General features: G+C 39.8%; 2 protein-coding genes across 2 annotated transcripts in view; one reads left to right on the forward strand and one right to left on the reverse strand.

Annotated features, from left to right (window-relative positions):
* Positions 1–24,042, reverse strand: part of SNX16 (sorting nexin 16) — a 153,885-nt gene that overhangs the window by 96,779 nt on the left and 33,064 nt on the right. The gene's annotated exons all lie outside the window — the stretch shown is intronic.
* Positions 364–22,958, forward strand: CHMP4C (charged multivesicular body protein 4C). The gene is made up of 5 exons (XM_063299427.1): positions 364–837; positions 16,087–16,264; positions 17,632–17,740; positions 19,003–19,111; positions 20,687–22,958. The coding sequence occupies exons 1-5, from the start codon at positions 633–635 to the stop codon at positions 20,749–20,751; spliced, it is 666 nt and encodes a 221-aa protein (XP_063155497.1). The 5' UTR covers positions 364–632; the 3' UTR covers positions 20,752–22,958.

A 24,042-nucleotide genomic window follows, 5' to 3' on the forward strand; every position in this document is an offset into this window, starting at 1 on the left:
AGCAAACTGAGTGTGTGTGCAAGCAGTGCCAACCGGCAATGTTGGACTTTTACCCTATGCTCAGTGGCTCAAAATAAAATTGCAACAACTATAATAAATGGAGTTTCAAACTACGGGCTGTATTTTCTGTGAATTACAGCAAACTCACAAAGTACTGCTGAGCTCTGGAATAACGTGCTTTTGCACATATGCCAAGAATACATCAACGTTCATCGAAACCTGGGGGCCAGGAGTTTGTCAGAGCTCGGGGTGGCACGTTCCTTTATCCTGAGGATAAAGTCCAGATTTTTCACGTTACAAACCCGCCTCCTTTTCCTGGGCGCGCGGCTTCCTTCCCAAGCTAGCAATTTAGGGCTTGCGCGGCAGCGGATGCCACTCCGGAAAGGTGGAGCAGATTCCCACTTGCGGCACCTGTCGCAGGTGCGTGTGGGTCACGTGGCTCCGCCAGCAGACTTGGGAGCCGCGCCAGCTTCCTTCCTTTAGGCGTTGCTCGGCTTGCGCGGTCGGACCCGACGGGGGACTGCGAGAAGAGTTGGTCGGTCGACGCTTGGTAGTTCTCGAAGAAAGACTGAAGGAGTTGGAGGGGTTTGGGCCGCCTTCCATTAAAACGGTTGCGATTCGGCGGAGCGAAGATGAGCAAGATCCAGAAGTTTTTCAAGGGCGGCGGGGGGTCCGGCTACTCCAAGGGGAAGGGGAAAGGGGGGCCCACGCCGCAGGAAGCTTTAGCGCGGCTGCGGGAGACGGAGGAAATGCTGACCAAGAAGCAGGAGTATCTGGAAGCGAGGGTCGCCAAGGAGCTGGCCCTGGCTAAGAAACACGGCACCCGAGACAAGCGAGGTGGGTTTTCTCGAGAGTCAGGCCTTAATCTGGAGTTAGGGTGAACGAGGGCAGCGCTGAGATATTCAGGCTTTAGGAAAGGCGCCCACTGAGCCTGAACAGAGTACAAAGCCTTTATCAACCAATTAGTCCTTTAACTCCTAGTTGTCCACGCCTTGAAAGTATCGTTATTATGATGGTATGGGGAAGGCAAAAGGTAACAGTGTATTACAAAATATTACAGGGAGCAGTTTCCTTAACTAGGTGATAGAATTTAACTTTTCTATTTAGTTCTTTTTTCAGTGGTTTCTTTTTTATACACTAGAAGTTGGATGTTGGCCACTTGTTTTATGGTTGAATTGCATTGCTTGTCCTTAATTTTTAAATTTTGCTAGTCTTGGGAGAGATTTTTGTCACAGTAAGAATTGTTTGTCATTGTTCATGCGACTGAAGGTTATAATTTGAGTACTGAAGTTTGTTTTTGCTTTTGTGTCAATGACCTTGCATTTGGCCATTGCGTCCGGATCTATATTTGAAGTGCACCCTTCCTTTGATAATCATAGTGTGTAACTCTACCCAAGATGAAAATGTTTTCTTTCCTATATAAAATGCTTCCTTTCCTATAATCACATCCTTACATAGGATAAATCAGCCTCAGAGTGAGCTAACTTTAAACACTGAGCTTAACGGTCTTGTGTGCCCCGTGCTTACATTTAAGATGCTGCATTACTGTGCTTAATTCTAAAGGATTAATTCTAAATTCCACCCCTACATTAAAAGACTTTTGCATTCAGACGGGTGGTATCCTACATTCCTGCTTTAAAATGCTACCCTGAGGGCTTTACTACCAGAAATCCTTCTTGTGCTGTTCCCACATAAGTTTATTTCCCAGGAAGACAACTTACTTCTGCAAGCCTTCCTCAGCTTCCCCTGAGCTATATTTGAATGCTTCTCTCTTTCCAGATTGCTTTGTGTGTTGAACTTTATACCTGCTAGGAAGTTTTGATTGTGGTTGGTTTAATAAATAAGTTGGCTTGAGCAACTACTGTAATAGAACTTTTCTCTGTTTAAAGGTTTTCAGAATGATGTCTCATTTTTGGATACAGCTTTTAAGGTTACCTGCTAATTGTCACATCTAATTTTGTTATGCTTTTTTTTTTAATCCTTTCAATTGTGTCCGATTCTTGGAGACTGCCTTAAGAAGTCACTGCAGTTTTCTTGGCAAGGGTTTCAGAAGTGATTTGCCATTGCCTCTTTCCTAGGGCTGAGAGAAAGTGACTAGCCCAAGGTCACCCAGCTGGCTGTGTGCCTAAGGCAGGACTAGAACTCACAGTGTCCCAGTTTCTAGCCTGATGCCTTAACCACTATGCCTTCTTTAGTGGTTATGATCTTGTTTAGTGCACTGCTAGTATTGACTTCGTTAAGGATGCTTATGTAAGGGTAGTTGTGCCTTAACAAATCCAACTAACTGAGTAGGTCTTCTTTCTAAATTGATTTATGTGCCATCAAGTGGTTTTCAACTCCTAGTGACCACATAGATTTTCTCCATGATGATCTGTCCCTAACCTGGTCTTTTAGGTATTCCAACATTCTTTCTAAATAATCAAGGTTTATTAACTTATGGTATAAGTGAATTGGGAGTAGTGGAACACCTGGCTTTTTAGGATTCAGTTGTGAAATTTTACAGCCATGCTTAAAGTGTCGCTTGCATGAGATGGGCAGCTATATAAATTATATAAGTAAATAAATATTCAAACTATGCCGGCTTCCTTTTCTGCCTTCTGTTTCAAGTCACTGGAGTCAACTGACTCCAGTGACCCTCCAAGGCAGGGCATCTGTGGAGGTGGGGTATGTCAAAAAAGTCAAGATGGCGGTTGCAACCACATGATTGAAGTGCTACCTATTTTGTACGTGTCATGAATGTAAAAATGTGCATGTAAAGTATATATATATAAAAGGGAGTGAGGCTTTGTTTACATACCTGCCATCTTGATTTTTTGACCCCTGCCCCTGTGGACAATCTTCCTCTAAAGTAATGAGTTGCGAAGCCTAACGTATTTTAAACAACGAGACTGCCCTTGGGTAATGTTGGAATTAGGGAAAAAGCACTGTTTTAACACTGGTATGATTAAGGATGATGTCTCACTCATGAGCTGGAGGCAAAGTCATTGGGGCAGGAAGGAAAAAAGATTTCATCAGGGCAAATGTTGTACTGCAGTTAGGTGCAAGCAGGGAAAAACATGAAACTGGTGTGTTTTGAAATAGGTCATTGTGTTCCTCATTGTATGACTGAAATATTAGCCTAAAGGTGCAATATTGTGGTCCCCAGGGCAGTACTATAACATTGATTATTTGCCCCTCCAAGGGTGGAAGGAAAATTCTGATTGTGTAGTGGGAAATATCCTTCACACACATCTGATGTGGACTGTGTCTTAGATCAGAAAGGCCTAACTTTAAAAACTCTTAAGGGAATCTCCTGGGATTGGGCAGGGTAGAAGAGTGAAGTCTTGAATTCAAGACTTCCCAGTTCTCCATCACTCCTTTTGAATCCTTTTTTTTTTGCAGCCCTAAAACCCACTCCAACCATGATCACCAAAATCTAAAGGCATGGTTTTGTCCCATTTAAGATGAGAAATCCATGATGAGGCTAAAATAGGGATTTAAAAAAAAAGGTAGAAAAAGCATGCAGAGCATAGTTTCTTTCAAAATCTTTACCAGCATTGGCCTTGGCAGGTGTCTATGTAACAAAATATGTGCAGTATCTGTGTATGTGTTTTTCTGTTATCACTTTGTGTTATGTCTGTGTGCATTTCTTTGTATGTGTGTACTGGAAAACACTGGGTGTACTACATATAATCTGCACTGGGTCACGTGACCTGGAGGGAAGAATAGGCGGGCTTAGAATGATACATGGCCCAGTTGTCTCCCCATAGGAATGCATTGGGGGAATTTTTCAGGATTATTTTGTCTTCCACAGCCCTAGGCCTATGTTTTACTGACTTTCTCTCCACACCAAATTTGGTCCCATTCTGTTTTAAATTTAAGGTGCAGAGTCCCAACCCTTTAACAAACTTATTTCCAATATCCCACAGAGTCGGGGTGGGGGGGATCCTAGACCAGCTTTTGAACGACTCTTTTTTGGAGGGGTTGCCTTCAAGTCAGTCTTGACTCTTAGTGACTGCCTGGACTAGTCCTGCAATTTTCTTGGCAAGATTTTTGGAAGAGGTTTGCCATTGCTTCCTTCCTAGGGCTAAGAGAGAGTGACTGGCCTAAGGTCATCCAGCTGGCTTTGTGCCTAAGGCAGGACTAGAACTCACAGTCTCCTGGTTTCTAGCCTCGTGTCTTAACCAGTACAACAAACTGGTTCTTTTGTTGATTCTTATCTGATTTTTTTTTAAAATGGCAGGAAGAGTACTAAATGCTGCTAATCCCTCTTCAGAGCAGATTTGCAAATCAGCGCAGTGATCTGGAATGATTGATCTGATTTGGACAGATTTCTTTTTGGAGTTTATGCATTAAACTAACCAACCATGTATGTTAAAACTAAATTGATTACCATTATATAACATATAATGACACATAATGTACCATTTGGATTGTTAGTTTGTGCTTTTGGTTGGAATGAAACTTAATCTAGAATTAGAACTCTATAGCTGCTTTTTCTGTCCTCGCAGATCCATCCTAGCTAGCCAATAAAAATAGTTGCGGGAAGTCATGTGTGTTCTAAATTTATAGAATAGCATATTATAAGAATGGCTTTATGACAGTGCTCAGCTAGCTACCTTCAGTTTAAGAAAAGTATTGATTCCACTTTAATGAGAAGCTGAACATTGCAGTACTCTCACCATGCACTAAATGTTCGGTTCCTGGTGTTTTTCTACCTTCGCTGCTGTTACAACTACAGAATTCCCAGCCAACAATCCAAACATATTTTTGGAATATGTCACACTGACTTCCATGGATCATTCTTCTCAATAAATGGTGGGGGTGGGGTGGGGTGGTTAATCCACCTTATATTTGTGTTATGGAGAGTTCTCCCTTTAGAACTTTCATGTAGTTATCCATATTTATTTCTATACCAGCTCTAAGATTGCATTACAATAAGAATACCTCCACCTGTTAGACTGCCAACCATTTCAGTGCCAGGTTTAAATAAGTAAGTGTGTATGTATGTATGTATGTATGTATGTATGTATGTATATATATAAAGTAGATTCAGGAGCCAGGAAAGCAAAATATGTGAGGTTGTTATCAGCTGTATACTTAGGGTTCAATTACATATTTTACATTTTAAAAAGCACTGGACATATTTCAGAAATTGTACTTATGCTCATTTTGACTTGGGCTAGAGAGCAGGAAGAAAAGAAAGTGTGCTTCTTCTGGTGTGGGTATGGAACATGGTTTGGTAGGGGTTTAGATGTGGGTGAATCAAGAATACACAATAACAATTCAGCTTAGATTTCCTGTCCATAAGCAGATGCCAGACTTGTCAATAAGCTTGGAGTATTAGGCAAGTTTGCTTGCATTTAGTTCCTGGGTGAAACTTCAAAACCAGAGATTATGGGCCTTGTGGTTTCCATCCTCTGCTTTGATTCCTAAACTCTGAGTCTTAGCAGTACAACCCTGTGCATGCCTAATTAGAAGTATGGTCTGTTGGTGGAGTTCACATACGTTGCACTTAGCCATAATTTGTTTCATCAATATTTTATTGAATAAGCTACAGTGGCTAGGTTCACACTTTGTGTTAATTCATGAACCATGGTTTGAAAATCACAATATCTGAGTTAAGCAGACCCCAAACTCATCACATGTTTAATGTAATGTTTGAACCCAGACATTGATTACAGCCTAAGAATAAGGATAAGTGTTTGAGAGAGTGCTGCAGTTTGAAGAGAGGATTGTGATTATTACTGGTAGATCATGCTATAATTGCAAAGGAAAGGCTGAGTGGGCAAACATGCACCCAAGAAAAATGGTATTTTCTCTGTGTGTGTGTGTGTACAACTGTAACAGAAACTGCATTAGTACTTTTGTTTTGCTTCAACCATGAATCAGAAGAGAATATAGTTTGTGGGCCGTGAAAAAGAAACTAAATCTCCCAGGTTTTGCTTAGTTTTGTTTATTGTTTCTTTTTGGGAAGCGGATAAAGGAAGTCTAGCATACTATGCGAACTGTAGATAGGGCTGTTTCTGATGAAAAGGGGCCAGAAAAAACATACAATGGTGGCATCAGTTTAGGAAGCACAAAAACTACCCATCCATAATCCCATTTCATATTTGCCACTCAAATAATGAATAGTGTATCATCGTATTCTGGGTTATGTTAAATTCTGTCTCAACAGCATTTGTATAATACTCTCACAGGTACTGTTTCAGTGATCACGGAATATGCTGCTATGTATACTGCAACTACAGCGATGCAGGGCTAGTTTTGTTATTGGGTGAAGGTGTTTGTAATGGTCATTCAATTATTTGGAATTACCTAGATGTGGTTCTGCACTGGGGAAGAAAGAAAAAGGTTATGAAGAAATTAGGAAAAGTCCTTAAGACAATGATAGGACTTGGAAAAGATTCTGCTGGCTGCTAGTCCCTTTTAAATATAGCACTTTGTGAGTATGCTTAGACTTGAGTTGTATAGAGCAAGATAAATGTGAAGAATGCAATACAGTTTCTTAGGTCCCAGACAGATTCAGAGCAAAAGATTCATTCTCTCCCCAACCTTTCACTGCATCCTATAGCAGTATTTTTCTTTTCTTTTTTGTCTGTTGGAATTAATGCACCAGAATATAGGAGAATATGGGGAAACCCCAAATATTACAAAAACTATTACAAATAATTGATTTGATTTATATCCTGCCTTTCATTCAGGAGCCCAAGGAGGTATACATACTGCTCATATTTTTCTGCCATGCAGCAACAACCCTGTGAGGTAGTTTGAGTTGAGAGAGATTGATTGGGCCAAAGTCACCCAGTAGGTTTCCATGGATGAGGGTGCTCTACATTTTAATTGATTCCTTTTTTTGTTTTCAATTTGGAATATACATTAAGTCCATCAAGTCAAATACTGAACCAGATTTTGGATGGGAAGTCATATGTCCTAAGTTAAGCAAAAAACCACACTGAGACTAGGAATTAGTCTCTAGTGTTTATTAACTGCTCTAGGAGACCAAAATCCTACCAAACTGAAGGAGCGTGGGAAACCCAGACAGATAAACCCCAAAACTCAAGGCGGGTCTGCTCTGAGTTTCTTTGAAGGACAGTTCAAAGCCTCTAAACTATGCAAGTGTTTTCCCCCCTGGATCGGGGCCCTCTCCTGCTCACCATCCGTACTCATGACATCATATTTGGTATGTCCTCCCCCTAAAAGCACTGAAAACGTGTAGCTGATTTCCTTGCATTAATGTCTGGTTGACTGCTAAAAAGGCATCAGAATAGATGATGTTATATCCTGAAGCCCTGTACCTTCCAGCTGTCTCCATTCTTTGTTTACCTGGAAGATTTGAAGAACTGAGCTACACGGACTTAAGATGGTTTTGCACAGTTTAGAGTATTGCTGTAACAGGTTTTTTGTTTTTTTTACGTGAAACTCTTTCCACATTCAGACAAAGAGTTAAATTTCCATTTGTTTCAAATAGACAGAGGTTGTGGGTGAAATGGGCACAGCCTTAATACTTCCTGGTCACCCTCCATACTTCCAAGTGTTTGAATATTTGAAGAGGTCTTAGGTGCTTCTGAAATCCAGAAAAATGTGCTCTTGCAGGGTGATTATTGTGTTTCTCATGAATACTGTCAACACTTTTGTCTCAAATAGTAAATTGCTTTTGGTAAACTTCAGGAAAATACGCCAGTGGTGAAGCAAGATAGCTATGAGTGAACATGTTGCATGCCTCATGATGATGATTAGCATCGAAGTGTGTGATGAAATTGCCAGGACTTTGTGAGTATTTGAAGTTACGTAACAATAGATGAATTTCAAGTTACCGCAGGACAAGCCTGGCTGCATGTTCGTAAGAACACTATTCAGAGATGAAGTAGACCAGGAAGCTGTGCAGCAAAATATTTCCAGTTGCTACTTTTCTCCTAGTCTTGGGAGAAAGTCATTTTTCCAATCAACTTGCAATCTTTAAACATGTGAACAGAGAAAACAATTTTACTGAATTATTATTATAAAAGGCATAACCCCCCCCGTCCATTTATATCTTTGATGTATGAAGTCTAACTTCATTCTAAGATGAGTAAGAATGTCTTAGTAGCTGCTGATTCTTGCTTGCTTATTAAGTGGAGGATTCAGCTTTGGATCATAATAGTGGTTCAAGATTTAGCCTTTTTCTTGATAATCTCCCCCATCTTCCCCCATTTGTCACCTAAGGCAAAAATGGATGAGTATTACAGGAACCTTTTCTTTTCTGCTTTTTGAGAGAGGACAGCTCCAGTTAGGAACACACAACAAGGATAAAGTGTTAACTCTGTTCCTCCTAGTTTCTTGGCCCTGGGTCCAAATTGTTTACTTTCCCCTCCATGATGGCTATTAAAACCATGGATGATTTTATATATGGAGCTCTTAACACCATTTGAATATTAGGATTAAGAGAAATTATGCAGAAGTGAAGTTTGGAACAGTTTCCCCAAAAGTGGGTCCAAATGCTACTTGGATCTGTTCTGGAAGAAAAAAGATCTCAGTGGTAGACACACACTTTGCATGCTGGCTAGAACGCCTGACATCTCCAGTTAAAAGGATTAGGTAATGGTGAAGGAAAGATGGAGATTCTGGAAAGCTGCTGCCATCAGAATTGACAATGCTGAGGTGAGTGGACAAATAATTAGTACTATGATAAGGCAGTTTCCTTGATTGCACTGAAGTAGCTCGTGATGTTGTGAATTCTTAAATAGTTTAGATACAACTTAAATATATATGTTGATAAGTTGTTCTGAAAGCAGTTTTTGGTTCCTTTCTGTTCTCCCCTTTTTTTCTTCTTCAGATATGCAATTTGAACTGTAAAACCTATCTCTGCTTTCTGCTGTTTTAAAGCTAGACTAGAAACACACGTAAGTAGGACATTAGTTAGGGAATGCCACAAATAGAAGTTCTATGACTAACAAAGCTGGAGCAAGCAGCAGAGAAACTCTCTCTCATGCACATACACACGCATTTTTCTTCCTTAGTATATTACTTGTGTGGATTTCAGTGTCCAATAAGTATTGGGGTAGGACAATATTTGCCAGTCCGTTGAATACCTGTATTAATTCTTAATTTGCATGCAGGTTGGGAATTAAGAGAACCTCACACATCTGGAGTTGCAGAGGATTGGCATAAAAGACTGAGATGATTATATTTGGTTAACTTGGTGGAGATCAAATATTGATTTTATATATTTTGGGGCCCATATGGTCATCCATCTAAATGCACAAGAAATATTACTGATCTGAAAGTGTGATGGCTAAAAAGGATTTACGCTATTTTTCTAGAATAGGGGTTTATGGCAGAATGCTTCTCTAGCATTATTGAGTTCAAACAGATTAACAGTTCTGATAACTAGTCTCTAAAATGCTGCATGAGTTGGGAACAGCCCCATGCACATCTTAAAATTGTCTTTGGAGGTCTTTTTCTGTACATCTTCTGCTGTAAGAAGGTGAAGAAAGCAGCTGTTGGTAGCAGACACAAAGATTGTCTTTTTGGCACTAGGTAAAACTTACTTCCTTCATCTTACCAATCTTCTATTCAAATACTTTCGGAATCTAGTAACTTTCTCTTACTCTGCTTTGTTTTAGCTTTCATGTTTGTTTTTGTTTCTTTCTGTATTTATTGTATTTAGTTTAGCTATACGTTGCCTAGAGAATTTTAGAAATTGGGTGGTCATATAAATATCTTTAATATATTTTCTTCATAATTATTTTTGAGCTGTAGCAACTGTTGCATCTTTGTCTCAAAAACACAAGAGAGAAGCTGAAATGAATATACTGTTTATTGTTTCAGTTCTATTATTTCTAATAAGTGGGAGAGCCAGTTTGGTTTGGCAGTTAAGGTAATGGGCTAGAAACCAGGAGACTGTGAGTTCTAGTCCCACCTTGGACATGAAAGCCGGCTGGGTGACCTTGGGCCAGTCACACACTCTCAACCCAATTCACCTCACAGGGTGGTGGTTGTGGGGAAAATAGGAGGAAGGAGTATTAGGTATGTTCGCCGCCTTGAGTTATTTATAAAAAATAATAATAAAGGTGGGATAGAAAATAAATAAATAAAATTTTGTTCTGAGAGTGTTGTGCGAAAGAACATCTTAGTATATATAGGAATCACTGAATATAAGTGTCAACTAGTGGGAAGATAGTCCTCTGAATTTCTAATTTGGTGCTAATTGAGAACATAAAAAGGCTCTTCTGTTAGGTTGAACTATGATTCAAAGCATGATGTAATTATCTTTAAATCATTAATGATCTTGTAAACTAATCCAGCAGCAGACTCTGCATGGGCCACAAATGGGGCACCCACAACACAAGCATCATGAGAATAAATATTTTCAGAGATGTGGACTAGAATTCATCTACCTCTGTTCAGATTCAATCAGATGTTCTATGTAAATGATTAGAGAAGAGCTGTGAGGGATTTGCTTATGAAAACATCTGTCTGCAGGAGCAGGGCATGACACCTGTTTATTTTATAAACTACAAAGTTCGGGAATCTCCTTTCAAGGTATAGCTTCATTTTCATTTGATACAAGAGTTGTACGAAGAGTAAAATTAAAAACTGTTCATCAGCCGTTGTTCATTGCAATATTCCATCTAGTTAGTTTCAAAAAAGCATGAAAGAAATGCAAGTTAAACTTGCAAATAGTTGTGGAAACTAGAGAAGCAGAGTTCTGTTTATGTAAAGGAGCTTTTTTTCTTTTCTCCCTGGAAATCCTGTTGCTATGTGTTGGCAATCCTCCAGAATAGCTGGTAAGCAGGCTATTTTCTGGAGATTGATATAAGGTGGGTTCCCACCCAGGCGTATAGATTTTAGTGTGGAAAATGATATTCTTCACTGTGATGTGGGGGAAGACCATTATGTTGATTTGCTTTTGTATTCTATTATTTTTTTAAAAAAAATCCCATCAGTTTGGAATGTACATTTACTTAGACTCATTTGAAATTGAAACAGCCTATAATCCTAAACAAATAGTACCAACCATTAAATATTATGGAGGTTTAGGAAGTCTTGTCATGTTTGCAGAAATAAATGAAATTCTGAATTTTCATGGATCTTTCCTGGCATCTGCCTTCTATTATGTCATGATCAAAGCATTAATTATCATAATTGTAGCTTTAATGTATGGGATTATTTGTGAGAAAACTGAATTCTCCTCATTTTCTTTGACTCTTAACTTGAAAAGTATCAAAAAAAGTCTGTAAATGTAATCTCTATAGTAAATTCTGTGCTTGCTTGATGTTCGTTTTTTAAGGAAAACACACACACACACACACATATTCGAAATTTAAATTTAAAACAAAAGTAGGAAAAACTATGTGGAATAATGACCTGTGGCATTATGTTTATTTCAGATTAGTCTCTGATTCTCCTTATCTGGCTTTCTACTTTTTCTGACTGTTTGGAATGGGATCTTCTTTTTCCAGTCTCAGAATTTCTGTGATGTAAGTTTATTTCCAGTACTGTCAAATCTTGGGGTTAGGATTTGGTTATGCTGCTGGTCCAATAAACGAGACATGCACATTTACCATAGAAATAAAGTAGCGGTATTACTAAAACCCTTAGACTGTTGTCTCCATTGCTGTCAGGTCTTGTCTTACTGGCAGTGACACTGAATTCAATGGTTCAGTCAGCCTTCTCCAATCTGGTGCCCCCCGTAGTGTTGGCAGTACAGTCCTAGAATTCCTGGCCAGTTTTGTTAGCAGGAACATTTGGATGGCTTTAGGTTGGAAAATGTCAGTCCAAGATGCAGCACTACAGCGCTGATTATCAGTTCTTTAATTAGCCCAGAATGTTCTAGCAGACAGTAATTAACAATGACATGTGATACGTATTTTTTTAAATATGTTTACAGTGGTCTTCCCCATCCTGCGTTCCCTCCAGATGTGTGGACCAGCTCCCAGAATTCATGTCAGTGGCCATGTGGTTGGGGAATCTGGACATAAAAACTGACACATCTGGACAGTGTCCAAGATGGAGAAGGCTGTTTTTAATTATGCATATATGTATAGTTCAGTAAATACATTTTACTGTTTGGATGCCGTCGAGGTTTTTGACTTTACAGTGCTAATCTGTCCATTAACTTGGTATCAGGCTTTGTAAAACTTGAGCACAATATTGCATAGAAGCAAAGTAGCTGTCATGAGTAAGGATGGCGAGCAGGGGGCTCCCACCCAGACTGTCAAGCGCATGCGTAGCACTGAGGAACTGTTCAGCCATTCAAAGAGACACAGATCGGGACCGCCTTAACCTTTGGGGTTTATATGGCGGGGTTTTCCCACGCTTCCTCAGTTTGTTAGGATTCTTGTTAAGTACTACTAATAAATATTAGAGACCAAGTCATTGTCTCAGTGTGTTTCCTGGTAATCAGGACAGTAGCTGTATATACTTATCTGTCTATAGTTCAGAACAGGGAGTTACTGTGTAGCACTTGTGTGTTTCTCATAAAATGATACTTGCAGCCCTTCCAATTACATTATACTTTCTAAAATTAAATATACCAAAATCTCACAAGATCACCAAATCTTGCAGGAATTGACAAGTTTGCATATCAACATTGAAATCTCATGAAATATCAAAGGATTATGGTTAACAATTTACTTCTAGTAATATACGTTTTGTGACAAAATTGTGTCACAAAAATATACATTTTGTGACAAAATCTAATGCAGTTTGGTGATACTATGTTTTAGGCAATTCGGACTGGATAGCTGGGAGTTTATATGTGAGATCAGGTAATAGTGCTCAAGGCTTCAAAAAACTACAGGTAAGTTCAAGTTAAAGCTAAAGTAGTCTCCCAAAATTTTTGATTTCTAAATATTTTGAAGTCACAAGTTAAGTAAATGCTTTGGAAAGCACATGACATGATCTCAGGACATGTTGTAGTTGTCTAGCTAGTCCAACAGGACCAGATGACTCTTGAAGTTTGGAATTCACATACTTTGAGCCCTATAAACCCAAGAGCACCCTTGATTCTCCATTTTTTTCTCTGCAAGAGGATGAGTGATGGCTATAGTCAAGTCTAACTCATCTTTCCAGTCGTTAAATGTGAATGGAGGTAATATCTCTGCCCACCAGTCTTTCTCATAAGCTGCTGTACTTTTGCACTAGTATGTTCCCAACATCCCCAAACAGTGAGGTGCTCAAGGTTGCTAGAGTTTGACTTCTTTCGGGGGAAGAGTTCAGTGGAGATTTTTATAGGATGGAGGAAAAAAATTCAAAATAACCTTGCGGCAAAGAGAAGATGCTCCATAGAGAAATCCCAGAGGTGCATTCAATACATGTATATCCAAGATATTTTCAGCTTTTAGCTAACTGCTGCTCTGTATCTCAGTCTCAGCTTCTATATTACTTCTCCTTCCTGTCTCTACATGCCTAAGCGTCCATACGTAGACATGAACACAGAACAGTCTTTTTCTTTTAATGGGGGGCGGGTTACTGCATTTGCTATATTGATTCAGAACGTTCCATTCAGTCCCAGTAAGATCAGCTAGATATGAGCTCAGGAATATTCCTCAGGAATATGCAGTGGAGGTGAAGAATAGATTTAAGGGACTGGACTTAGTAGATAGGGTCCCGGAAGAACTCTGGACAGAAGTTGGCAGCATTGTTCAGGAGGCGGCAACAAAATACATCCCAAAGAAAGAGAAAACCAAGAAGGCAAAATGGCTGTCTGCTGAGACACTAGAAGTAGCCCAAGAAAGAAGGAAAGCAAAAGGCAACAGCGATAGGGGGAGATATGCCCAATTAAATGCAAAATTCCAGAGGTTAGCCAGAAGAGATAAGGAATTATTTTTAAACAAGCAATGCGCGGAAGTGGAAGAAGACAATAGAATAGGAAGGACAAGAGACCTCTTCCAGAAAATTAGAAACATTGGAGGTAAATTCCAGGCAAAAATGGGTATGATCAAAAACAAAGATGGCAAGGACCTAACAGAAGAAGAAGAGATCAAGAAAAGGTGGCAAGAATATACAGAAGACCTGTATAGGAAGGATAACAATATCGGGGATAGCTTTGACGGTGTGGTCAGTGAGCTAGAGCCAGACATCCTGAAGAGTGAGGTTGAGTGGGCCTTAAGAAGCATTGCTAATAACAAGGCAGCAGGAGACGACGGCATCCCAGCTGAACTGTTCAAAATCTTGCAAGATGATGCTGTCAAGGTAATGCATGCTATATGCCAGCAAATTTGGAAAACACAAGAATGGCCATCAGATTGGAAAAAATCAACTTATATCCCCATACCAAAAAAGGGAAACACTAAAGAATGTTCAAACTATCGAACAGTGGCACTCATTTCACATGCCAGTAAGGTAATGCTCAAGATCCTGCAAGGTAGACTTCAGCAGTTCATGGAGCGAGAATTGCCAGATGTACAGGCTGGGTTTAGAAAAGGCAGAGGAACTAGAGACCAAATTGCCAATATCCGCTGGATAATGGAAAAAGCCAGGGAGTTTCAGAAAAACATCTATTTCTGTTTTATTGACTATTCTAAAGCCTTTGACTGTGTGGACCATAACAAATTGTGGCAAGTTCTTAGTGGTATGGGGATACCAAGTCATCTTGTATGCCTCCTGAAGAATCTGTATAACGACCAAGTAGCAACAGTAAGAACAGACCACGGAACAACGGACTGGTTTAAGATTGGGAAAGGAGTACGGCAGGGCTGTATCCTCTCACCCTACCTATTCAACTTGTATGCAGAACACATCATGCGACAAGCTGGCCTTGAGGAATCCAAGGCTGGAGTTAAAATCTCTGGAAGAAACATTAACAATCTCAGATATGCAGATGATACCACTTTGATGGCTGAAAGTGAAGAGGAACTGAGGAGCCTTATGATGAAGGTGAAAGAAGAAAGTGCAAAAGCTGGCTTGCAGCTAAACCTCAAAAAAACCAAGATTATGGCAACCAGCTTGATTGATAACTGGCAAATAGAGGGAGAAAATGTAGAAGCAGTGAAAGACTTTGTATTCCTAGGTGCAAAGATTACTGCAGATGCTGACTGCAGTCAGGAAATCAGAAGACGCTTAATCCTTGGGAGAAGAGCAATGACAAATCTCGATAAAATAGTTAAGAGCAGAGACATCACACTGACAACAAAGGCCCGCATAGTTAAAGCAATGGTGTTCCCCGTAGTAACATATGGCTGCGAGAGCTGGACCATAAGGAAGGCTGAGAGAAGGAAGATCGATGCTTTTGAACTGTGGTGTTGGAGGAAAATTCTGAGAGTGCCTTGGACTGCAAGAAGATCAAACCAGTCCATCCTCCAGGAAATTAAGCCAGACTGCTCACTTGAGGGAATGATATTAAAGGCAAAACTGAAATACTTTGGCCACATAATGAGAAGACAGGACACCCTGGAGAAGATGCTGATGCTAGGGAGAGTGGAGGGGAAAAGGAAGAGGGGCCGACCAAGGGCAAGATGGATGGATGATATTCTAGAGGTGACGGACTCGTCCCTGGGGGAGCTGGGGGTGTTGACAACCGACAGGAAGCTCTGGCGTGGGCTGGTCCATGAAGTCACGAAGAGTCGGAAGCGACTAAACGAATAAACAACAACAACAAAGGAAATACTCTTAGATTCTTCTACCCTCCGTTCACTGTAATTCATTCATGGTGCCTTGAGCCAGTATGGCCAATGACAAGAGATTGTTGGAGCTGTAGCCTAAAATATCTGGTGAGGACTATGTCTCTTAACCTTTATCCTGTACAACAAAAGATATGGCTGATGGTATTTATAGCAGTAATTTTATTGTTAAATGGAAAAGAAATGCATACTGTATGCCTTTCAGAAGGAAGAACCGTTAACCTGCTTTGAATCACCACTTTTGCTGTTGTAAATTCTTTTGCTGTTGTAGTAAGCTGGGAAGAAGGGCTGGAGTTGAATACAGCTTTCCTTAACCTGGGTGCCCTCCAGTTGTGTGTCCAGCTCTGTTTATTTAGCTTCACTATATTTGCTCAACTTGCTTGCTCAGTAAATCTGGCACTCCGTCTCTGATTTGATGCTAGGAACCAAAGCACCAAATAGGTATCTTTTGCACTGGATTATGAGATAAATAGTTAACCTTTCCCTGTTGTTACTTCAACAGCTGCACTGCAGGCACTGAAAAGAAAAAAGAGATATGAGAAACAGTTGAGCCAAATTGATGGAACTCTTTCTACCATTGAATTCCAGCGTGAGGCACTTGAAAATTCCTACACAAATACAGAAGTGTTCAAGAATATGGGCTATGCTGCTCAGGCCATGAAAAAAGTTCATGAAAACATGTAAGTGGAAAATGTTGTCAAAAATCCACAGAAGATAACCTTAACTCTTACAGTTACACTTGCTTGGTGTATTTATGCCTTTCTTGCATAAGAATCAAGATGTTCCATCTTTTAATCTTATGGTAAGATTTGTCTTTTCTTATCATGGATGAAGTTACTGGAATTTTACTGTTACACGTTTTTTTTTTAAATCCGTTCACTTGTGTCCAATTCTTGGAGACTGCCTGGACAAGTCCCTGCAGTTCTCTTGGCAATATTTTTCAGTGGTTTGCCATTGTCTCTTTCCTAGGGCTGAGAGAGAGTGACTGGCCCAAGGTAGCCCAGCTGGCTTCGTGCGCAAGGCAGAACTCACAGTCTCTTGGTTTCTGGCCTGATGCCTTAACCACTATACCAAACTGGCTCTCATGTAATACATTATATCTAAGATTAATTTCTTTCCTTGGATTTACCTGCACAGCAGCAGTTTAGTTTAATGTGGCCTGAACCAGAGATCATGGAAAGCTGTACATTTTGCTTCAACTGAGATTTCTGCATGTGCTCTACCAATAGGCATCCTTTTTTCTTTTATATTGCCCTTCTCCAAATTGAGTACCTGAAGAAGTATAGACTTTAAATCCCAAAAGTCTGTAAATCTGGAAGGTACACACTCTGGAAAAATAGAACTTCCAGAAATCTTCAGAATGTTTGGTTGCTTCTCTGGACACTGCCAGTTCACCCATCCAAAAATAGTATGGTGATTTTCTACAAGTTAATCCTCTGAACCAGAACGTTTCATGGTGTTCGAGCATGAAACAGGACTGTTTTGGGGCTTGACCATGTCCAGAACACCATCTATAAGTTCCCATTTATTTAATCTCTAAAATGCAAACTAGAGCTGCTTGGAAACTAACTGGGATTGCTCCTTATGTACATTGCTATTTTACTTAATTAGTAATTCTATTCAGTACTTTTTATAAGCTTAGTTGAAGGGCTTGCTTTTAAAGCCCTTACAGAATTGGAGAGCTGAATATATGAAGGAATTTTGCCTCCACATTAACCTTATCACAGAATAAACTTGTCTTTGACAGCCCTTTAAATAACTGATAATCCAAGATAATGGCGTATAAAGAGTGGAAGTTTATTAATAACAATGCCTCATTGTATTGAATTGTTTCATTGAAGTGGATAGCCTAAATATTATATCTTTACTATTTTCCCAGGCTTTCAATATCCCCCCAAAATTTAAAACTCTATTTTGTTGTTGCTTTTTGTTCTGATGTTTATTGATTTTTATGGAACTCTCAGAATTTTATTGGAATCCACTAAGCCATTCTGTCTTTAAGCATGATATACAAATTTACTAAAGAATTCCTCCCTCCCTTCCTTAGGGACTTGGACAAAATCGATGAAATGATGCAAGATATCACTGAGCAACAAGATATTGCCCAAGAAATCACAGAGGCTCTTACAAGAAAAGTTGCTGATGACTTTGATGAGGTATGTTTTGACATCTAAGAACAAGAAATGGCTGACTTTCACATTACTGCTAATTTTACATTTGCTATAATTCTTGCCTAGCTCTCTCCCAAGTGCTTAACATTTTTCTTTAAATGCACTTGAATTCTCAGATGATTGAAGAGATATTTGTTGAAATGGCAGAAAAATAGACTGGACTGCCCTGAATAATGCATTCAGACAGTATGCAAATTGCCATGTGAAAACAATGCAAAAACATAGCCCCTTTTCTGACAACGTTAGTGGACTTCTGACACATTAGATGGAATTTACAATAGGAACTAGCAATGTGTGGTACATTCCTGATTTTATTCCAGCTGGTCAGTCATGCCTTCTTCCAGGATACCCCACTGTCATCTTCTGGCATTCAGAGAAGCTGTGTACCACAACATGCAAGGAAGGAAGATGATGACAGTCAAGCTACTTTATTTTTCTCTATCCCCATTTTTACCACACTTTGCAGACCAGCTCTTTGAAGAATGGGAAACTCTTCTGACTTGGGAAGCTCAACTGTGAGTTGTGGATCAAGCCAGAAAATACAAAAAACTCACCATTTCAGCCCATGAGAAGGGTAAAGGAAGGTGGACTGACAAGATAGTTCTCCTCTTCCTTGAATTGGCACACCTAAACAGGCCTTGTTCCATTCCCTTTTCCCCCTTTTTCTGTTTTTGCTCTCATGAGGAACAAGATTAGTGAGCATTTTCAGTCCACATTGGGCTATTTGGGGTAGAATTAACTTCATTCATTAATCTAGTTTAAGTTGGGTAATTTTGTACATTAAACTGAAGCAACTGTCAGTATGCACCACTAGCTTCTCTTTTTACAAAACCAGAAAAATGGAACATATCTTGTCCTTCTTGGGTAATATAGTGAACGTAAAATGGAGCAGCCTTTGTGTTTAAACACTTGTAGCTTTTTTCATATGCACTGTATTTCTGGCCAATTATTGTAATATAATTTTGATTAATTTCATTTTATTCTTATCAACTAGTAGCTTCTTAAAATATTTGGTTGAGACCTCCCATTAAATTTATTGGTCCTAAAATATATTATAGTCCATTTCATCACCCACTTATATAGGTCACTGGCATGCTGAAAACCTAAAACAAACTTATAAAGTTTCTTTTATAAAGTTTATAAAGGCAACTACTGGTTGGCTACAATTGTGAGGCTGTTGTAATCAGAGGTTCTTGACATTAGGGGTTGTTTTTTGAAATATAACCTGCCAATTTTTTAAATTTCAGGATGAACTTTTGGCAGAATTAGAGGAGCTGGAGCAAGAAGAGCTAAATAATAAGATGACAAATGTCCGTTTACCAAGTGTCCCAGCTACCCCATTGCCTTCTCATCCTGGTAAATTGTTTTCTTATATTAAGCAGTCTGTTATTAAAGTAATGACATAGGAATATTGAGCAGAAAAGGAAAAGTCACAATGTCTCTACCACTCGGATTAACTTTATCTTCCTTGAGGTTTCTCATCTATTGTCTAAAAGTATAGAATTGTAGGCAGTGCTCTGTTTAGCTCTTTGGAACGACATTCTGTAAAAACCCAAGTAGCCGAAAGTGAAGTCTTCCCTAGAGATAATGATTGACATGACTAAATAAATTCCTTCAGAATGGCTGAGTTAAAAAAAAACCAAAAACTCTGCAACCATGTGTTGTCTTCAAATGTGCATTTACAGGTAGTCCTTGCTTAACAACCACAATTGAGACCAGAATCTTGGTTGCTAAGCAAAGCAGTCCTTAAGCAAATCTGACCTGATTTTACCTTTTTTGCAGCGGTCGTTAAGTGAATCACCATAGGCATTAAGCAAACCACATGGTTATTAAGCGAATCATACGGTTCCCCATTGATTTTGCTTGCCAGAAGCCAGCTGGGAAGGTTGAAAATGGCGATCATGTGACCCTGTGATGGTTATAAATGCAAACTGGTTGCCAAGTGCCCAAATCGTGATCACATGACTGCAGGGATGCTGTAGTGGTCACAAGTGTGAGAGCTGTTGTAAGTCGGTTTTTTTCAGCACCGTCATAAGTCTGAACTGTCACTAAGTGAATGGCTGTTAAGTGAGGACTACCTGTAGTGGTTTGCCACTTGATTCTACCATTTTTCCCATTTTTTATTTGAAGTGGCAGTTTGAAAATCTCTCTCACCAGCATTGTAAGCCATTTGATGGGAACAAGGAAGAAATGGCATCCCGTAGTTTCATTTCAAGCGGAGTATTTTGCTGTATTATTTTGTCTAGTCACTTTGTATTATCACTGGAGTAAGCCAAACAAGTTTGTGTACTCTGCCATACGTGAGAAATTTCAATTCTCTAGAGACACTATTTTCAACTATATATGGGTTGTAACATTCCAGAGTTGTAGCAATCAGCTAGCCTTGATAATAGAATAGAATCAAATTTCCCATAACTGCTTTTCCCACTTAGTAGGTTTGGCTCCTTCAGTGGCATGGAGAGAATAGTTGCATAGAGTACCCAAGGTGATAAGATCAGCGTGTAAAGAAGGTTGAATGGTAACCTCACTGTATATCAACACTAACTAAAGTGGCAGTTTCAGTAGCAAGCAATTTCTGTAGCAATCTCTCCTTTGCCTGACCCTTTCCTGCTGTCGGCATGATCACATTTCTCTTGATCTGAAGAAAAGCGAATAGCTTACTCTTTTGAAATTTCTTTCTCTCCAATCTCTCTGCTCTGGTGGGAGGGAAGGGTCAGGCAGCGGAAAGATTGCCTACAGAAATCGCTTGCTTCCCTCCCTGCCTTGCAGAACAGAAAGATTGGAGAGGAGGAGATTTCAAGAGAGTAAACTGTTTGTTCTTCTGTACATCAAGAAAAACGCAATTGTGCCAGCAGTGGGAAAGGGTCAGGCAAAGGAGAGAAATAATATGATGAAATAATACGATGAACCATTATTTATTTTTTGCTACAGCATCTTCAAAGAAGAGGGTGGAAGATGAAGACGACATGCAGCAGCTGGCAGCATGGGCATCTTAGCAGCAATTTCTCACAGGCTTCAAGTGAATACCAAGTGAATATCATGGAAGGACTTCTTGGAATCGTGGTTATGTTTATACAGATTGTAGCTATGTGGAATGTTGACCAAAATTGGTCACTGCTGGAATGTGTGTATATATTCTATATATTCTTGTATATATTCTACTACTACTACTTTTTTAGGAGCCAGCATTCTCCAGACTGTTGTCAGTATAGCCTTTCTCCTTCAGGTGTATCTCAGCAGACTTCCTTTTTTATGCTAAAAATACCAGCTAAAAAAGCAAGACTGCGACTTGATTAATGTTACTTTTCTTGGCTGTCAGTTTTCTTATCTCAGAAAACATGTAGGTTGCAAAACATATTGGCACAATGGTGAGTGTTGCATGGTTTGACAGAGAACTAAACTTGGCTTGGGTTTGGAATCTGTTTTCCAAATATTTTCCGGAACAAAATTAGAACCGTTAAAACACACAGTCCTTGGGTTGGCTAGAGAAATCCTGCAGCAGTTTTGCACTGCTAGAGTTGTTTTCAGTGGCGTTTTCTACAACGCCAATGGCTTGTTCAGAGTTCAGAGCAGAAATCAAGATTTTGTAGCACCTTAAAAACTAAGATATGGTGAAAGTGGACCTCTGTGGAAAGAGGGAGTGGACGTATTCTCTTTGCAGAGGGCAGGACCAGAATAAATGGGTTAAAACTACAAGAAGTTGGTTTAGGGTAGATGTCAGGAAGACCTTTCTGACTGTATGAGGTGTCAGTCAGTGGAACAGGCTGTCATATGAAGTGATGAGTTCTTTTTCCAGTGAAGGTCTTCAGCCAAGGTGGGCGGGCATCTAATGGATCCTGCACTGAATATATGATCTCTTACGTTCCTTCCAGTTCTTTGAGTCTATAAGAGATCATCAGAGAAGGAAGAGTGTCACAGATCCATTGCCAGCTGTGTTTAAAAGGCTGGTAGGCCCTGGAGTTGGTTGTTCGAAGGGCAGTTGAGAAAAGGGCTTTAGATTGTTTGGCTTTCAGGTTGTCTGTTATCCTGAGAAGTCCCAGGAATGGGAGTTACCAGCTCTGCCCATCTAGAGCTGGAATAATTTATTCTTCTACACAGCTTTTAATAGATGAGGAGTTAGTGATTCCAAACAATGTTACACCGTAGTTCGTTTCTTTAAAATATGTTTTCCCTGCCAGCATGAGTCATTAGAGCACTTAGAGTCCACCATTTCTGCCTTATCCCACATGCACTTAAAAATAATCTAGAATGTTCATATTTTATCAAGAGCCCACTTCATCACTGACTATAAAAGGTGATAGAGGCACGCAGTCTAGCACACACAGGGAAACCATGAAGCACTATGCAATCTAAAATACTGGGTATGATTTGGCTTGCTCAGGGTTAGTAGCACCAAATTCTTACTGATTTTTATGTAAGTCAGATTAACTTGATTTGAAAAAAGGGAAGGAGATAGAATGAGTTTATGTAGTTGAATGATCAACAATTGATAATTGAGTTTATCAGCCTCTTTAAAAATCGGAGGTCATACAGGTAGTCTACTTAACAACCACAACTGGCACCAGAATTTTGGTTGCTAAGTGAAGCAGTCATTAAGCAAATCCAACCTGATTTTATGACCTTTTTTGTGGCAATCATTAAGCGAATCATTGGGTGTTAAGCGAACCATGTGGTTGTTAAGTGAATCACATGGTTCCCCATTGATTTTGCTTGCCAGAAGCCCACCAGGAAGGTAAAAAATGGTGATCACATGACCATGGGACACTGTAGTGTTCATAAATGCAAACTGGTTGCCAAGTACCCAATTTGGGATGACGTGACTATGGAGACGCTGCAACAGTTGTGTGAGGACCGGTCATAACTCAGTTTTTCCAGCACTGTTGTAAGTCTGAAATGTCACTAAACGAATGGTTGTTAAGCAAGGACTAGCTGTAATTCAATAAATCAAATGGCTTAAACTCAACTAACTGTTGGATTGTAGCCAGAATATACATGAAAATGTTCCGTTCATTCTCTTTATGGCAGAATCCTTCATATATTGCAGTCTTGTCAAGCAAAACAATCTTAATAGTTTTTGATTGTGGCTTTTTAATGAACATTCAATTTTTTTCTTTTTTGGTTTGGATAGTAGAGTTTCTCTTTAAATATTTAAATGTTTGCAATAATTTATATGTTTATGTACCTTCTTTCAAACTTTTTTTTTTTTTAAATCTGGGAAGACTACTGAAGGCAAATAAAATATATTGCTCTGAGAATAACTTTCTGTATTTTTTCATTGTACAATAATTGCTTTAATACTGTGCTGTAAAACTCAGGAACCTAATCACATACATTGCAATTTTTAAAAGTATATTGACCTGGTATTTTTGTTGTATAAATTGATTCATCATTTGTTGGTAAGGGACTTTGGCAATTCTTCCATCTGAGGGTGACATAATCATAGAAAGAACTTCAAGGGAAATGTGACTCCACTTACATATTGTTCTGGTTAGACTATGAGGCGACCAGAGGAAAGTAAAATGGAATTCTTTATTTACAATACAACTATATACAATTCGTAGTTGTCCCTTGAATAATAGATCTGTTCAATTCAAGCCCAACCGGGCAATGGCAGAGTGCTTGGCAAAACAGCAAAGCCAGGTTCAGCTGGAGCACATGGCGAGGTGGCTGGACTGGACTCTACTGGAAATCAAAGCAAGGCAGCAAGGCAGGACTCGACTGAGGACCGTGGAGAGGAGGCAAGGCCGGATTCAGCAGGAACTGGTGGCAACTGGACAGGACTCGACCGAAGATAGTGGTAAGGTGACTGAACCAGCCTCAGCTGAAGAATGTGGTAAGACTGCAAGGCAAAACTCGGCTATGGATTGCAACGAGGTGATAAGGCTAGGCTCAACTGGACTCTGGCAAGGCAACATGACTCGGCTGGACCTCATGGCAGGGTGGCAAGACTTGACTGGGTTTCGAGACAAGACGGCAGGGCACAACTCAGCTGAACTTCTTGAGGTGGCAAGGCAAGACTCAGCAGAACTCTGTGGCAAGGCGGCAAGGCAAGACTCGACTGGATCTCATGGAGAGGTGACAAGGCAAGGTTCAGCTGGTGCTCGCTGCAAGGTAGCAAGACAGGGCTCGGAAGGTTGGGAAGGCTCTGGTTCCGTAGCGGCTACAGGGCAGGGCTCTGAGGATGGTTCTGGCTTTTCTTCTCCTAGGGAAGCTGTTAGCTTAGTGGAGCATTTGTCTCTGGCAGCCCGGTCCTTTCGCTGGCTCCTTTTTATTTTGTTCCCTTCATG

The sequence above is a fragment of the Candoia aspera genome, chromosome 3 (assembly GCF_035149785.1).
Source record: "Candoia aspera isolate rCanAsp1 chromosome 3, rCanAsp1.hap2, whole genome shotgun sequence".
NCBI lineage: Eukaryota > Metazoa > Chordata > Lepidosauria > Squamata > Boidae > Candoia > Candoia aspera.